Genomic DNA, 18,263 nt, shown 5'->3' with positions numbered 1-18,263 from the left:
AGAAAGTATGGTCTCAACTCTGCAGCTCCATCAATGCTTATACCTATACACCCTCCCAAAAAGTTGCTGACTTCCAGGCTTTGCACCCCCAGTCGTCAAGTGTCTTCTGGTTCAGAAAGGGAAGACCTGGGGTGTTCAGAGGGAATTGGAGAGCTGCCTGAGTGAGCGGCTCTGTGCTCCCTGGCCCCTGTCTCTTATGAGGGCTTTGCTGATGGATCTGGACTGCAGCACAGATAGACATTTTCTCCCAGGAATGGTACATGGGTAGCATTTTGGAGCTTGCCTAAGTAAAGCAAAGCAAGCAATTAGGAAGTAAAATCATTTTTCTAATTAATTATGCTTCATATTATTAATAGTAAGAATTTCACTTTCCCTAGTATTATTTTTATTATTAGGACTTCATCACTGATTAGTGAAAATTATTGTCCATGGACTAGCACCAGGCCATGGTCTGGCATTTGGGAACAAGTGGTCTGCGTGACCCTGAAGTTTTCCTTCAGTGCTAGCATTCTGTGAACGTGAGATGGATGAGAAGACAACCAGACCGGAGAGAAGCCTACTGCAGTTGTCTTGGCCCGAGGCCTTGTGGTCTGGCTCTGGCTGGGGGTCAGAGACAAGCCCGTGGACCTGAGAAAGAGAGTGAATCACTATGCAGGCATTTACTGAGCACCTCCCATGTCCTGGGAAGGAGCAACTGGACAGTGGTGAAGGAGTATTGGTTGGGTTTGGAGTTCCAGTGGCCAGGGCTTTACCCTAGGCTTTTCACTTACTATCTGAATGATATTGGGCAATTCACTTCACTCATGGGCCTTAGTTTTCTGTCTATAAAATGGTATTGATGAGCATTTTGTAGATAGAAGAAGATATTTGGTGAGTTATAAAGTGCTGGTGGGAGTGATGTATATTCAGATGATGGTGATGGCAGACGATAGCTTTTGGAAAGAAAATTAGCAAGGCCTATTTTTCATTGCTCCTCTCTAGATGCAGTTAAGAAAGCCAAGAGTGAAGGGAAAGAAAATTTGCATTGCTCCTTACTGGGGAGCAGGTAGTATTTCTGCTGGAGCAGGCGGGAACAGGCTGGGGGAGGGTCACTTCATGCAGCTAGTGAGTGGGAGAGCAGAGCATGTGACTCAAACGTTACTAGAACCTGTGCTCTTTCCACAACAGTTCATAGGCCGGGGGTTGGGGAGAGTAGAGGAATTAGGGAGAGTGAATCCATCCGCAGGGTTTCCAAGGAAATGTTTCCAGAGAGGTTTCACTTACACTATTATTACTAAGTTGTAGGGTATGATCTTTAGCAACAAACAGTCTCAGGATGATGGCTTTAAGAATGGGTATATGTTTTAGAAGTGGTCTAAAACCAGTGTGGTGCTAATGAGTTCCTACCAGAGTTGATCAGGGACAGTCATTCATTCAACAAACACTTATTGGAAATTTATTTTATTCTAGGTACTTTGTTAACTGCTGGGAATAGAGCAGTAAATAAAACAGAGTCCCTGTCCTCAAGCTGCTTATATTCTGGAACAGGGACAGAAATAAAGTCGCCATGTAATGTTACCAGAATGGAAATTTAGGTCACTCTCAGGAGAGTCTGGAGGAGGTGCTATGTCGGCTGGGGGCTGAAGGATGGAATCAGGTTAGCTAAGCGCTCTGGTGAAGTGGTTGCTTGCAAAAGGCAGGCTGGGAGTATGGAAGAGCCTGGGAAGAGGTCTGGCTATCAGAGGAAATAAGAACTCAGTGGGGGTTATATAGTATGTATAAGTGCTGCAAGTACAGTATGGTGAGAGCTTAGACTGGGAAAGACCAGTTCAGTGGGTCAGTCAAAAACCACCTTTTGTGGTTTTTGGTGAGTTATAGAGTGCTGTGAGTTATAGAGTCCCTGTTGTGTATTCACTACTACTCATACTAGGGATTTCATTTCTGGACATCATGGGATGGAGCCAGTTCCCGTTAGCCACAGCCAGAGCAAAGGCAGAAGCCATCCGCCACCCCTTTCCCGACTCTCCCATCTCAAGGACCTGGACCTGCAAACTTACTGAAGATGAGCTCCCGTGCTCATGGAGCTGCAGTGTCCTGCCTGGGCAGAAGGAGAAGCTCTCCTCGTTTCAGTCGTCTCAGGGCTAGGCTAGACAGTGCCCCAGAGAGTACAGCAGTGAATTGACCCCTATTGCCCAGGAGGGTGGGACGGAACACCAGGCAGGGCTCTTTCCATCTCTGCCTTGGTGGGCGTGTGACTCAGAGGCGATGACATCAGCCATGACTTCATTCACCCTGAGGAGAGAGGGTGCTGACCGAGCCGGGCTCTGGCTCCTGCCCTTCCTTCTCCGTGTTTTGTCTCAGTGAGGACATTGTTGTGGTCTTGCTGTTGCTTTCCATACATCTTTTTTATTTTAAGTAGTTTCTGTCTTCCTTTTTTCTTTCTCATTTTGTTTATGTCTCATGTTAAACCTATTCTTTTCATTCCATTCCCTTTCTCTTGTCCATCTTTTGCTTTTGTCTTAAATCTCATCTCCTTCCTCTTCTTAATCTTCCTTGTTGCATCTTCATTCTTTCTCATATTCCCTTTTGCCTCCATTTTTCTTCCTTTCTTTCCCTATGCTGGTTCTCTTGCCTTCTACTCTTCTCCCTTCCAGACGGCTCACCATGTTGCTGTCCTAACCTTCCTAAAATTGGATTCACAAACCATGCCCTGCTCAGGAGTGATGGTGGCTGCCTTCTCTTCTGACTTGAGTGTCTAATCCAAGACCTCTTCTTGTACTGCAGCACACATTTCTCAGGCTGCCTTTTTCCATGGCCAGGGTTGCAGTTGATGCTTCTTCCTACACTTTTGCTCAGACAGTTGCCCTGGCTTGGACTGCTCCCCATTCCATCTTTCTTAGTCTGTGCCTTCCTTCCGCACCAAGGTCAGATGCTACCTCTTCAGCAGTGCCTGTCCTCTACCTCCTGCCCATGGCAGTCTCTTTCTTTCACAACCAGGCAGAATTCTTACTTTGTAAAGCAAATAGTTTAGAACTTGAATTATTCTGTACTATTTATACATTCCTGCTGAGTGCGTCATATGCACAGACTGTTTGCTTTACCTCTCCAGTACTCGACCTGCAAATCACAACCAGTACATTCCTGCCTTTCATGGCCCACCTTCATACCTAGCACGCATCTGGCCACAAGCCAGGACTGATAGACAGATTCTTGCACGGTCATAAATATTTTATTTAAGACATATAGTTATTTCATGTTAAGTCTAGGGATACAGATGGGTAAGTTATAGTCCTTCCCTAAAAAGAGCTAAGAGTCTAGTAGGGGAGATGGGTAGGTCCCCATACAAGTTGAGAAGAGGAAGGATGTGGAGGAAACTGACATTTACTGGAGATGGGCCAAGGTGGGCACATTACCATGTACAGCCTCATTCGATGGAACCCTACTAACAATATGAACAGTTAAATCGTGCTGTAAATGAGCAAAGTGAGACCCATAGATATTAGATAACTGTTGGCCAGCACAACTAACAAGTAGGAGAACTGAGCTTTGAACTAATGTCTTTCAGTCTCCAAAGCCCCTGCTCCTTCCTGAAGATGGAAACAGGAGGTGGAACTGACATTCTAACTACTAACCAGAATGGTTGTTTAAGTAGTGCTTACTGTGTGCCAGATGTTCTAAACACTTCATATATGTTTGCTCATTTGTTTTCTCAGTAACTGTGTGGTGTGGGTAGTGGTATTGATCTCTAATTATTATGGGACAAGGAAATGGAAGTAAAAAGTAGTCGAGTAGCTTTCCCAAGGCCATGCACCTTATGAGGTAGTGGAGCCAGGATATTCACCCTCGGAGTTCCGCTCTGGAGAAGAGGCATCAGGATGTGCAGAGTCACCTGGGTGTGGAGTAGCATCTTGCATCGCTAAAACTGCCATTGCAGGAGTCCGTTTGGACAGTCAAGGACTGTGGCAGTGCTGGTGGGTGAGGGTGTTGACATGGGAGGGTAAAGAGGAAGCCTGGAGCCAGGTCACAATAACCGTGTAGTGTTCAGTGCCCTACACAAGGACCCTTCACAGATTATGCAAATACCTAGAAGGGGCGTTTTCTGAGGTTGGATTGTTAGGTCACCATTAGGGAGAGTTTTTGAAGTTTTGATCTTTTGCAATTTGAGCAGGGAAGATATTTCTCAGCCGTAGCCCTTGTCTCTGCACTGTAGGAACTGCACAGTGATACAAAAGATCAAGGAAGGATATATATACCCGAATAAGCTCTAAGGAAATGCTGTAGCGGAACTGCAAAGTGCACCCATTCTTTATGGGCTGGGGTAAGTAAAGTTCGGTCTGAAGGACATTTGGGGAAGAGAGAGGAGAGGGCATCGTTGTGAGGCAGCCTGAACGTGACACCAGTCTGTCCTCAGGTGTCCCAGGGCATTCAGCATTTGATGGAGCGCCTCTCCTGCTGCAGCCCCCTCGCCAGTGGCGCTTGGCAGCCGTTCAGCATGGTGCTGCACTGACCCAGGAGTCCAAGCCAGGAAGTGAATGAATCCATTTCCCAATTAAAATGAAACTTCTCCAAAGGACCTGCTCACCCCGAGAAGGGAAATTTATCTTCCTGGCAGTCTGGCTTGGCTAGAATATGTCTGTGCTCCTAAGATAGACTGTGAAAAGCCATTACTTGAATGAGAAAAGAGAAACTGGGACAGTTCTTATTCACAACCTCATTTATTTATCCATTCATTTCTTATTTCCATTTCCACAAACTTCTATTTAACTTGTACATCTCTGCCCATTCATTTATTTACTCATTCAGCTAATGCTATTCATCATCTATATGTCAGATACAATGCTAGGCCCTGTGAATATAGATAGAGGAAAAAAAACACACAGTCCCTGCTTCTTATGAACTTTCAGTCTAGTGAGGGAGAGAAGCACATGAACAGGTGTTGGGAAGTGCCATGGTTGGGATATTCACAGAGAATCTTGGGGGCATTGCATAGAGGCACCTAACACGGGGGAATCAGGGAAGATTTTATGGTATGGGTAACACTTGAGTTGTGTCCTAAATGATGTCCTATATGCTGGCCAGGGAGCATGTCTCAGATAGAGTGCACTATGAATAAAAATACAATGGTGAGAAAAAGCACAGTGGATGTGGGCGATATAGTGTAGCATCTCATAGTGGTCAGAGATGAAGCTGGTGAGTCAGACATGGACTGCCTCATCTCCTACCTTTCACTCCAAAGGTAGGAGAAAACTAAAGGGTATAAGGTATATGAGATTGAAAGCTCCCTGTAAGTGGGGACTGTGTCTGTTGTTCGCTCATTTTCTTTCCATTGAACATAGTGCCTGATATGTAGATGATATGGAATCAATACTTAGTGAATTAATTAATGAGTTATTTATGTAGTCAAGTTTACATTTTACACGGCCATTGTATTCTAATTGGCTGTGTATAGGATACATGGAGGTGAAGAGACCGGAATCACTTCACGAATTAATCGGCAGTTTATATTAGGGTGATTGGATGTAAGGAATGAGAGAGAAATATCGATGACTCCTTAGATAACTGGATCAGCTGACACAGAAGATCAAGGAGGTGGAAGGCATTTTGGGGAAGATACCGTATTTCACCTTGGGTGTGTCGGTGCAGTGAGACATCCAGGAGGCATGTATCAGAGTAGAGTGTGAATGGGAGTTTGAGATCGGACATGTTATTCAACCTGGAGCTGGTTGGAATCATGGGAGTACTTGCGATTGCCCAGCATGTGAACGGTGGGAAGAGTGGATGAGGGAAGAACTCTGGTAGTGTCCACATTGAAAGGGCGACTACGGAAAGGAGCTCAAGGAGGAGACAGACAAGCAAGGAGAAGAGTGTGAAGGGATCCAGGAGAATGAGGTATTAAGACCTCCTCAGCTTTCCATTTTCCAACTTTTCTACATTTTTCACATTTGTTCCAAGACCTTACATCCCAAAGCCTACTCTTCATACTATCATCTCCTACCTTCCTCTCTCTTTCCCTCCTACCTTTCCTTCCCTAAACAGTACCGCCCACAAGAACTTGTGTTATCTGGGTCGCCATGGCATCCTCCTTTTCTCCTGACACTTCTGCATTTTATTACGCTTTAGGGAGGTGGACACCTGGACTAGCACTGGGCTGATCCACAGAGCTCTGCATTTCAGTCTGTCTGTCCACTTATGTGTGTGTAACCTTGGGGCAGTCGTGGTGTGGTTCCGTCCTGGATTTTAGTTTCTTACCATGCAAGAAGAGGTTTGTAATTTCTTGCCCAGCCTTAAAGAATTATACAGATCAGATGAGATCATGCATGTTAAAGTGCTTTGAAAATATGAAGCTCCGTAGCAGTAATTAGAGTGAGACTCTTTGACTTATCAGGCCCTCTACATTATTTCATTTAATTCTCACAATATCTCTTTGAGGTAGAGGCTAGTAATAATGACCTTTGAGGAAACTGGAGCTTAAGAAATTAATTTACTTAAAGCTCCACAGCTGGGAAGTGGTGAGGACAGTAATCAAACTCAGGTCTGCCTGACTCCAGAGTTCTTAGAGCCTACATACCAGAGCCTTGTTTTCCTAATGCATGTGGTGGTGTCACGTTCCTGGGCAGAGTCAGCGATGCTGAATATGATCAGCTTTCATGTAGATGATAGCATTTTTACGGTTGGGAAGTCAGCTCCAGTGTGGATTATAAATTTGTTTCTGTACAACAGTAGTGCTGTGGGGAGGGGTTGGGGGGTGGGGGGGTGCTGGGTGGGAGGATGCGTATTATAACGGCATTTCTTGAAAGTTAAAGGATTTAAATTATACAATGAAACTATTTTATTTTACAAATAAATTCAATGAAGTTATAGTTAAATCCTCCTCTAATGAGGGCAGTCTTATTGCAGGTTTTTGCTTCTTGGTGCCATTTTCCCACAGTAACAGATATTTCTTTTACTTGACCTTTTGGCTTCGGCTCAAATCTCTTCCCCATGAAGCCTTTCCTGGCTACCCAACCCCAAAGCCCTTCCTCTCCTCCGAACCCTGTCTGAGATTAGTCATTAGAGGCAGCTATATGAGCGCACTCAAAATATTGTGACAAAGTCAGGAGGCTGACTCACCAAACCTTGGTATTGGGCTCATTGCATTATTGTCGCACATCATCTTCAGTTAACTGCCTTTTCCCTTGTGCACATCTTTTTCCAGCTCTGTTTGAGCTTTAAAGAGTTTGACTTTAAATTTCTTTATACTTCCTGAAACTTTTTGTGTTTTTTTTCCCCCATGAGTCAGCTGGCTTTTACCCTCCAGGAGTTTGTCATTCTGAGGTGGATTTAGGCACATGAATATATAATTAGTATATAGCAAAGGATGCAGGGATTCACTGAAAAGGTGACATTTGAGCAGAATTTGAATCACTGGTAGAAAAGTTTGATCATGGGAGAAGATGGGAAAATCAATCCAGGTAGATGCATTAGCCTCAGTGGAGGCATGGGAACATAAAAATGCATGATGCATTTGGGGAAGTGAGAGGAATGAGGTGAGAGCAGGACCGAGGGATCTAGGAGGGGTGATGGGCGATGAGTCCAGAAGAATCCATAAAAATAATGGCCAAGTCAGAGCTAGGTTGTTAAGTGTCCTGAGAACCATGCCAAGGAGATAAAATATGAATTTAGGCCATGGGGAACCGTTCAACCATTTTCTACAAAGAAACATATGATCAATTTTAAGTTTTTAGAAAGATGCTTCCAGGAGTACAGACTTCTCAGTGTGTGTCTCTAGATGTCTGTCTGACTTGCAGTGTGTCCAGTGTTAGGTCTTTTTCTCTGTGGATGGGATTTTGAAACACACAATTGTTTCATTCATTCTGGGGAGGTTCTGGTTGGGGAATATGACCCACTTAGTCTTTTCAGCGTCATTTTTCTTTTAAGAGTGACATTTGAGGATTAAGTCTCTTCCTGACACATCTTTCCTCTCTGGACCTTCAGCTTGTGCCCTGATTGGGAGTCTTGGATGCGGAGTCAGGATCAAGTCTGGCTTTTTCGTGGGTTGTGGTGCTGGAAAACAACACTGTGAGTGTTTGGAATGTTCAGGCCGGATCATTTACTGGGTGGGGAATTAGAGAGCTCTGTTTCTTCCCTTTTCTTCACTGCCCACAGCAGATATTCCAGATAGAATCTCTTCACAATTAGTAACAAAATACGTGGATGACCCTTTTGGAAATAGTCATCCCTGCTTTGTCTTTTACTGCTCCTTGACCCTGGTGTCTCCTGACATGCATTGCAGTATCTGCTGTTTCACACAAGTTCCCTCAGAGTCTAGAAGCCAAGGGAGACCTTACTGCCTCCTTGGACACCACAGTGAGAGGGGAGGGGAGAAAGCCGCACCTCCCTGCCCCGAGGCTGGGATGGCTGCTGCCTGGCCTGGAGGCTTGGGTCTGCTGTTCTGCCTCCACCCTCTGCTGAGACCTGCAGCTGTGCGCGCTTTGAGTAGTGCCTCCTCCTCCCAAGAAATGCTGTAGTTTTATGAAGTAATACATGATTTAAAAAAAAAGTAAAGCGTTCCTTTGGTTGCTTTCAAGCCTGGGGGATTGCTTGCTCAAAGGATTTTCATTGGAATGCAGAAGTCTTATTGCCAAGTCACACACCCCAAATCATGGCTGATGTCTTTTTTTCTTCAAAAGACTCATTTTTGTTAGTTGCTTGGTAACTGGGGTATAGACTTAACCCATTCGGCACAGAGATTTCCTAGTTTAAACTGGATGTAGCTCTGTGTAATGAGGTACGACTGAAGTGGCCCACGTGTGGACTTGCTCCGTGCTCTCTCCATCCCATCCCCTCTTTGTGCAGGGAGGCCGTTGTTAGGTACAGAGAAGTTGAATGACTTTCCCAGGATTGAAAGTGAAATCTCTGAAATTAATATATATATATATGTGTAAAAAATGTGTTTGGGAAGGGTTTTTGTTCTCATTCTTTTTTTTTTTTCAAAAAATTCTTTTTCTTCTTTGTTTTGTTTTTCATCTGTAAAGAATGGCAACAGCTTCCTTCATGACCCTTCCAACAGCCAAAACCCTCCACCCTGACAGATTTGGGGCCTACAGGGTGGTGGTGTCTGTGGTGTAGGGGGAGGAAGGAACACTCACTTTTGAGCTGGCAATCCCATGTGACAGTGGGCTAAGTTCTTGTCACCCAAACCACAGTTTCTACATCCTCTGTATTTGACTATTGTATATCGCCTACACACCTCTGAACCACTCTGAGAATCGGATGAGGGGAGGCATGCGGGAGCACTTTTATAAGCTGTGGAGGAATGTAAGAGGGCTGTCGCTATGTCTTGATGTAGGCCCAATGGTCACAAGGATAGAATTAATTCAGTAAGATCGAGGCCGTTGTCTGGGACTGAACTGTCTGGGGAAGGGGAAAGATGGAGAGATTTCCCCCACAGAGCTAGATTAAAAATTTGTCTATGGGGGCTAATGTGCCCTTGACCAGCCTGTCATTTGACAGGCACTTGTGAATTAGGTAGCGCAACATGAGAATGTCATGGGATCCTGATAGATAGTCTGACAGGCTCTTGAAGCAAGGGGGTCAAGCTTCTGGAGACATTCCTTCTCATCCTTTCTCCCTTCCCTTTGCTGGCCAACCTCTAGCCTGCTGTTGTAGAGAAAGCAGAGACTATTGCTATCTTCTTCTCCTAGACAATGTGCATTCTCAAGCATACCTCATACTTCTCATGCGATGTTGTTTCTGGTTTCTCAGCTTGTGGAGTGATTGAACTGGGGTCCCTGGCTTTGATCAATGAAGCTGGTGTGGTCTCAAGACGAAATGACGCTCCTGGCTGCCTTGTACCTCCTACCTCAGTGTGTGTCTTTTTGGCAAGAGGTCTGAAGTTCTCTTTGAGATGTTCTGCTTGGGTGCCGTGGTCCACGGTGGCTGTCTGTGTGGCCACATGCTGAAAGCTCTCATTCTGCAAGGTCTTTAATGATCCTCTGCAAGAGCTAATGGAAGCAGTTGTTTTCTGAGCTTAGGAAGTGTGTTCAGCTGTGGCTGGTTGTTGCTGCATTGGTTTTAGTGGTTCATTTCTGGTGACTTGACCTTGGGTTTCTGGAGCCCTTAGGAGGGGGCACCACTTTCTTTTCCTCCCTGAGAAGCAGCCACTGAAATCACAAAGCACGTGGAAAGCGATGTTTTGGATTACCCAGAAGGCATACTGTTAGTGCCAGTAGTTTGACACGTACTAGTTTCAAAGGTTGCCATTCTTTTATTGTGACCTGTTACTGTGTAAAGATGGTGCTGGTTCATAGATGTGTTGAGCGTATTTAGTCAACTTTAAGTTTTGCTTTGTTTAACATTAACACGTGTGGGTGTTCAAGGAAAAGTTAGGTCCTTTTTAGATATAAGTTCTCATCCCAGTGCTTAGGAATTTAAGCAACAACAAGAAGAGAAAATGAGCTGTTTACATCAGAACCCTTTTGATGTAATACTTAGTTTCTCTGCTATGCGTAGATGTCTGTGTTCATATAGTTGTGATAGGGAAGGAGGAAATAGGAAGAACTCGTAGAATTTGAGAGCAAATGTAGAGCAAGTCCAGCTGTATGTCTGTGAATTAGATGTGGTAACACTCAGGACTTTTGTATTGCTCTAAGGACATAGTGCATGTGGAAGCCCTTCATAAACTCCGAAGCCCTCCTCACAAGGGATTGGAAGGTGAAACTGAGCAGTTTGGTTGTTCAACAACATTTACTGAGTGTGTGCCATGTGTCACCTGCAGGCGGACACTGGAATATGTCTCTTCTCAACTTATGAATTGTTACCTGTGGTGTCCCAAAGATACCCTCTTGCTTGTGACACATTCCTTGTCATTACAGCCTCCTGGGGAGAGGATAATTGAAACCAAGACATGGACAGTTAGCTGCCTGGGTAGTACAAAACCTTTTTTGTTCCCTCTCCTAGTCTGCTTTACTCTTTCTTCTCTTTATGAAGTTCTGCTTGTCCAGGTATAGAAAACAGTCACTTCACAGTTTCCAAGTTTATCTCACCTCCAGTTTCGTTCATAGGCAGGAGTTAAATGACTCCATTTGGATCCTGGTTCTAAATTCCTAGGACAAGAGATCTGATTGGCTCAGGTCACATGTGCATTCTGGTCCAGTGAAGGGAATGGAGTCATGCAGTTTCTACCTTACAACTAAGGGTTCAGCCCTGTGTGGAGGTAGTAGAGGGTCAGCCGTGGGATATCACAGTACATAAACTGGCAAGGTCCTTGACCTCATAGAGCTTATATCCAGCAGGAAAGAAAGACATTCCCCACAGTGTGTGATAGCCAGACCCAACCTGAGTAGTGTATCCTGCAAGGCCAGCCCAGGGGAGGAGGGATAGGGTTCACCAGAGGGGGCAGGGAGACCTGGACCCTGGGAGGAACAGAGTGGAGGGTGAGGAATGAATGTTCTAGGTAGGGTCTGCAGAGGAAAGAAAAAGCCCCGTGGCAGGAAAAGCTCTGACCACATGGGTAGTGTGGAAGAAACAAATGTTTTAAAGACTTACAGTAATAACTTGGTTACATGCCATTCTCTTTGGCTTAGATGAGAAGTTCTTTGAGGGCAGGAATCATATTTCCTATTGCCTTTGGAACCAGTTGGTGTGGGGAGAATTTAAATGAGCAGGACCTGTTCTGTTTCATGCATTAATTTCTTAGTGCATTACCCCTCCCCCCAGCTTACAGCCGTGCAGCTTTGAAATCTTATATGTCTTGAAGCTTATTCTCTGACCCTTCGCTGGGAAGATGGATTGCATACCTTCCCAGAGTGTGTTTCCTCCCCCTCCGGGTTGGCAAAGGGGGAAAAAGGGAAATTATGGTCATTTTTGCAAGGATCAATAATTGCCGGTATTTCTCTCCTATATAGGTACCACTTTTACATCAGTCCCTCTCTCAACCCCTGAACAGGTGTTCTCTTGGGCATTGGTGGCTATGCTTTTGTTTTGAAAATGTTGAGGCATTACTGAAAGAGGAGAGGGGTAGAGAAAACAGACCATAATTGATTCTAATATATATTTAATTTGGCAGAACTTGAGAGAGACTTGCTGGGATAAGGCGGGGCATTTCTTTGATCTCCCAGACTTCTTATCGTGGAAGGCAACAGGTGTCACAGCACGGTATGTGAATTACACGTTCGATTTTATTTGTGCTCGTCCATTCTCGGGTATCTGTGTATGTATTACTTTCTTAACTCGCTTTGACTGGATGCACTGTTTGTACATCTGCATGCGATTTTGCATCCTTGAAACATCTTGAATCCATCTTCCACCTTCATTGCACATGCCCAACCACCATTGTTCCTGTGAGGCCCAGAATGTGGTGTCCAAGGTGAAGACCATTCATTGAAATTGGACACATTTGAAAGAGGCATGGACAGTCCTTCATGAAATGTGACTGTTTTTCCAAAGGCACTTTTTACATAATGAATAAAAGGGAAATGTATTTTTTGGCCCTTAAAATTAAGGCAAGAAATACGTTTTTTTAAAAAGAATTTTATCTTTCAATTGCAGTTGACATACAATATTATATTAGTTTTATGTGTATAACGTAGTGATTAGACATTTATATGACCTATGAAATGATCATCCCAATAAGTCTAATACCCATCTGTCATCATGCATAGTTATTCTAATATTATTGACTATATTTCCTATGCTGTACTTTACAACCCTGTGTCTGTTTTTGTAACTGCCAATTTGTATTTCTTAATCCCTTCACCTTCTTCACCCATAAGAGAGATGCGTGTTTTTTAAGGAAGCTGGGGCGGGGATGTGTTACCAACCTATTTTGCCTTTTACATTAAGGTACCTGAATCATTGCAGAATGTAGAGATACATATGTTGGAAGTCAATAATATTTTTAAATAAATTATGAATGTTATCCATAATTTTGTGCTACATGACTGAAACAATTTAAAAAATACTCATTGAGTGTGAAGTTGTGGCTGCTGTAATTAAGAATGGTTGTGCGCGTGGAGATATATACGTATATGGGCAGGCTTGACATGAAATATTGAACTACGCACATCAGTTGTCATTCTGATCTCAGATTTGAGAGGATGCACGAGGGGGCGGCAACAGGGCGGGGAGGGGTCTTATCATCTTAAAAATGGGTTCGAGTCTGTATTGAACAAATCTATGAAGAAGAGGATCAGTTCCCAGAGGACAGATCAACCTGTATCAATCTATATATGTGCTGAGGGAGGTGTTATCTCTTAAAGTCAGCTCATTTAGAAATGACTAAATCTTCCCCATTTTCCTTTTTATTTAAACCCAGGGGAAGCCGGGGATAGGAGCTCCATTCTCCCTGTGCTCTGTCTCATTTTGTTTGGTTTGGACTTTGTCTGACACAGAGTGGATAAGAATGTGGTAGTTCAGCAGCAGGGGCTTTCAGAAAGGAGATAGAAGAAGATGTGTTTCACAGTCACATCGTTTTTCATGTGGATTATCCTCCCCTCCCGCCAATGAAGTGATTATTAGTCTGGACTCTCAGGGGAGTGGGGAGCCACATACATATACAAATGGCTTCAGTAAACTTTAGGTACTCACCCCTGTCTGGGGGAGAAAGCTCTGCAGGAGTGGTCTGACCTTGACCCCAGAAGGTACAGTTAGTCACCATTACACTGTTATCACCAATGGGGAGGCCAGGGTGTGGGTGGAAATCTCCCCTTGGGCATTCCTTTTTTGGTGTGAAATTAATTGTCTGAAGTTATTTCTGGAAGGACCTTTCTGTAGGTTTTTTTTTTAACTTTTGTGCAGTAATGAAAGAAATGTTTTAATTATTTTAGCTAGATGGACCTATTTAGTCAAAGTAGCTGTGATAGTGTGAGCATCAGCAATACCTCATCGGCCTGCAAACCTTGAGGACTCAATTTACTATGGATAGAGGAAGACCTTGCTTTCCTTCTGTTTTCTTTTCTTGGGGGGGTGTTATTGAACTCAGGGTTCTCAGGGCTCCCTGCTTCTTTCTGATGGTACTGGATAGTCTACACCCTCATTTCCTGGTGTCTCATGCCATGTGAAGTCAGATAGATTTAAATGCGGTGGCATGCACACCCACTCTGCAGTCACAATGTGACTTCCTGTCCTCGGTTCTGACACACAAGAGTTGTGTGATTTGGGGAACTTCTTTTCCTTCTTTGAATCTCTCTTTACCTGTAAAATGGGGATCATGATGCCTATTTTGTAAGTTTGTTCGGAGAGTCCAATTTTAAGACTATGGAATCAGAATCTCCATGGGGTACCTGGGAATTTTATGTTTAACAAGCGCCCCGGGTGGTGGTAGTTTTGGACAGTGTTGCCTAACAGAATATACATGAAAGTAAAGTGGGACTTCAGTCCCTTTCAGTGATTGGAAGGATTTTAGAAGTTTTAATGAATTTGGTGAATTTAAAAATGGAGAGCTTCTGTTGACCTGTCAGAGCATGCTGGGGAGCTTCCAGCGCTGCTCACGACAGTCTCAAACCCCGAGGAAGCATAACGTATAATGCACAGAAATGATTTATTGGCTGTCCAGTCATCCCTGCCATTTTTTAAAATTGGCTTTGACACTCATGACTCATTCTACTTTTATTAGTACAAATTCGCAATCCTCCTCTTTGCGCCCCTTGCCATGTACTTGTGAGCACCATCAAAAGCCCCCCCCCCCCCCCCCCCCCCCCCGCCNCCCCCCCCCCCCCCCCGCTCCTGATTCCTCGTTTTCTCGAGACCTTGGATGCCAGTCCCCGAGTTCTTCTTTCAAAGGTGGTCGCCCTCTCCCTGGCACACCTGTCTCTCACATGTCTCTCTCCCCTGTTGTTTTCTTAGCCTCCAGTTCTTTCCCCCTTCTCAGTTTCAGCCTGCATGATGAGGGCGAAACCAGTAACCCCTGAACTTTCTCGGTTGTATAAGCAGATAATGGCAGCACCCACTCCATGGATTTAGTGTTCAGACCGAGTGAGGTAGCAAGAAAACTTCCAGTGCAGTGCTGAGGAATTTTTGGAGGAATTAGCTATTTTATTTTGTTCCCTTTTTCTGTCAATCTTGGCAGGAGTCTTTGCATTAAGTTTCTGGCATAGTGGAAAGAGGGAAACCCTTGTAGTCAAACCGACCTGGGTTTAGTGTCTTTGCTGTGTCTTGTGGGCAGGAATCTGGAGCAGATTACTCGCGCCCCCAGTCCCTGCCCCTTCCCTGAGCCTCAGGTCTTCTGGACATTCATTTGGGGTTATTGAGGGTTTTAGGGATACTGAAAAAAAGGTGTAGCATATAATATTTAAAAAATGCCTGCATGGTTCTTTTAATGAAAATCTCCATTGTCCTTTCTTTAAGAATATGGAAGATGAAAGAGGGTCTGAAATTAAATGTGCCAAAGGTAAAAAGCAAAAAAACAAAAACAAGAAAACTCTGGGCAGTAGAACATGAACTTGGCATCCTCTAGGCCAAGGAGAGATTCAGGTTTGGTGTTTATTTGGCTCTTATTATGATTGTTTTGGGAGGCTTTGAGGAAATGAGTGCCAAAAAGGCGAGAAGAGGGTGTTTTTTATTATTCTAGTGGAGTTAAGGCTGAAAAGCAATTGGATTTCACCTTGTCTTAAAGCTTTCAGACTTGTTTTTGGCAGTGACAGTAGGTAAGACCTCCCCCTCCTCTTCTTATCTGTTTTTCTCCCCTCACCTCCCTTTAGTTATTATTCTCATCCTTCAAAATATGGCAGCCACTCTTGTTTATCTGAATGACTAAGAAAATCACCACCTGGCTTATGATTAATTTGTAATTTAGCTCCATTCTTTTTATATTAAAAATAATTATTGCTATTTTTGTTAATAGTGGTAATTATAATGTATTGTGTGCATTTTATTTATCTGTAATAGGCATATTATGAAATGTGAACACATTTGCCCTGGAAACCATTGGGTAAAGCAGGTGGTAGTGTTACCATTTTGTAGTTCAAGAACTGAAGTTGGATGTTTTAGTAATTATCCATCTTCTAGCTGTCGAGCAGGAAACTGTCCAGAATTTTGGTAACATGAGAAATGGGAAGCCAGAAATTTGAATAATAAAATTTTGTATAATCAGACGAAAATGTAAGTCCTGGCTCTAAAGAAATTTGAAGTTCCTAGTAATAAGATAAAAACAGTGATAAAAATTTTTTAAAAATCACAGTGGAGTGAAAATACTAAAAGAATAACTAAGATGATGCCAAGAACTTCATAGAAACTCTTGTGTTATTCCTAATTCCTACTAGGTTTGTCTCCAGGCTTCCCAGTGGCCAAAGCAAGGATTAGAACATAATTCGGATGAACTGAGTGAACAGATAAGAACCTGATGGCTGTTCAGGAGAAAGAAAACTTTTTCTACCACTGGGGACAGAGAAATTTCATGTAGATCACTAAGGGTTGATGACATTCTATAAATTATTTAAAAGTGTGTCCTATTAAATTCAATTATAATTTCAAGTAGTCTTTTTGTTTTAAAACAGTTTTAGATTTACAGAAAAAGTATGAAGGCAGTAGAAGAGAGTTTCTATATACCCAGTACCCAGTTTCCCCTATTATTAACACCTTAATTTAGCGTGGTACATTTGTCACAATTGATGAGCAAATATTGATAGGTTATCATTAACTAAATTCCATATTTTATTCACATTTCTTTAGTTTTCTCTTAATGCCTTGTTCTGCTTCAGGAGTCTATCCAGGATACCATATACATTTAGTCATGTCTGCTTAGCTGTGGCAATTCCTCAGCTTTCTTTGTTTTTGGGTGTCCGTGACAGTTTTGAGGAATACTGGTCATGAATGTTGTAGCATGTGCCTCTGGGAATTTGTCTGTTGTTTTTCTCATGATAAGACTTACGTAGTATGTTTTTTGGGTGGAAGACCATTCTCTGATGAGTATCATTCTCATTATATCACATCAAGGGTCTATGCTATTCATATGACTTGTTGATGTTGACCTTGATCAGTTGGCTGAGGTACTGGTCAGGTGTCTCCTCTGTGAAGTTACTCTTCTTCTCCATCTGTATAGTACTCTTCGGAAGAAAGTTATTCTGCACAGCCCACACTCAAAGAGTAGGGAGTTATGCTTCACCTACTTGGGGGCAGAATATCTATGTACATTATTTTGAATTATTCTATATGAGAGATTTTTCTGCTTTCAAATCATTTCTCTTTATTGCTTTGGACTAAAAGAAATTAATGATGAAGCTCCTTATGTATAAGAGACACTTTGGTAAGTTTTCTTTAGAAGTTACATGTTAGAATTTCTGAGGCGTTTTTATGGCACATGGGAAAACAGGGCAGAATTTCTACAATCTTGGTTTTATTTTTCCTCATATTTCTTTATATGATATATTTATTTTCCCTTTCTTCTTTTCTCCACTGTAGTGTACAGTTATGTGTGATTTGTCAGGATTTTGTCTTCTATGTTAAAGAGATGAATTTATTGGTTTTAGAAACTGTACTCCCTTTTAAAATAGCAGTTGTTTTCCTCATTTGCATGGCTTTCTATGTTTTGGGGATATTATTTCATTATTATTTTTCTAATGGTTGTTTGCTAACAGGTCAGGAGAAGATTATAATCAGATTATTAATCCAGGTCTGCAGTCATTTTCCAAATGCGATCTGCAGGATTTCAAAATTAAGTATTATGAGTTAGGCTCTTATTCTACTGTTTCTCATTTTTAGTTGTAAATTTGTACAACTTATTTTTTACTTAATGTGTGATTGTTTTTTCCATCTTAGTAAATATTTTCTGAAAATATGTTTTTGATACCCCGTATAATGTTCTATCCTATGTAAGTATGTTTCACTTTTGTCAAGTTTTTCATCTTAAAGTGGTTTCTTATTTTAATTTCCTTTTTTTGATTATTAAATGCAATTTTTCTTTTATTAATCAACCACCTATTTTCTCAATGTCAATTAATAATTATGTCAATTAGTATTACATATGTCAACTACTTAGTTATATTAATTACTAATATTTTTATTGGTTTGCTTAAATAGTAGTGAGATCTCATTTTTTTGTTGTTGTTTTAGTATTTTCCCCAGGTGTTTTGAAAAAAATTTAAATCTACAGAAAAGTTGAGAGAATGGTATATTGAACACCATATCTTTCACCTACATTTATTAATTATTGACATTGTATTTGTGCTCTCAAGGGGTCTATCTATCTCTGACATGGATACGTGTTATTTGCTGAACCATTTGTAAATAAATTGCAGACATCACATACTTCCTTCTTAAATTTTGCAATATGATTGATCACTTAAGTATATGACATTCTCCTATATAGC

General features: G+C 42.5%; 1 protein-coding gene across 12 annotated transcripts in view; it reads left to right on the top strand.

The window, feature by feature from the left end:
- FGGY (FGGY carbohydrate kinase domain containing) overlaps positions 1-18,263 on the top strand; it is a 399,534-nt gene that overhangs the window by 54,731 nt on the left and 326,540 nt on the right. For all 12 annotated transcript variants that reach the window (XM_037043133.1, XM_037043139.1, XM_037043138.1 and 9 more), the window contains one exon: positions 12,026-12,114. In XM_037043133.1, coding sequence (XP_036899028.1) covers positions 12,026-12,114 — 89 coding nt within the window. The remainder of the gene's footprint in view (positions 1-12,025; positions 12,115-18,263) is intronic.

This window comes from Sturnira hondurensis, unplaced genomic scaffold (assembly GCF_014824575.4).
Source record: "Sturnira hondurensis isolate 20B ecotype Veracruz unplaced genomic scaffold, ASM1482457v3 Scaffold0004068, whole genome shotgun sequence".
Taxonomy (NCBI): domain Eukaryota; kingdom Metazoa; phylum Chordata; class Mammalia; order Chiroptera; family Phyllostomidae; genus Sturnira; species Sturnira hondurensis.
Note: the sequence above shows the minus strand (reverse complement) of the source record. Positions and strands in the feature narration are given on the sequence as shown.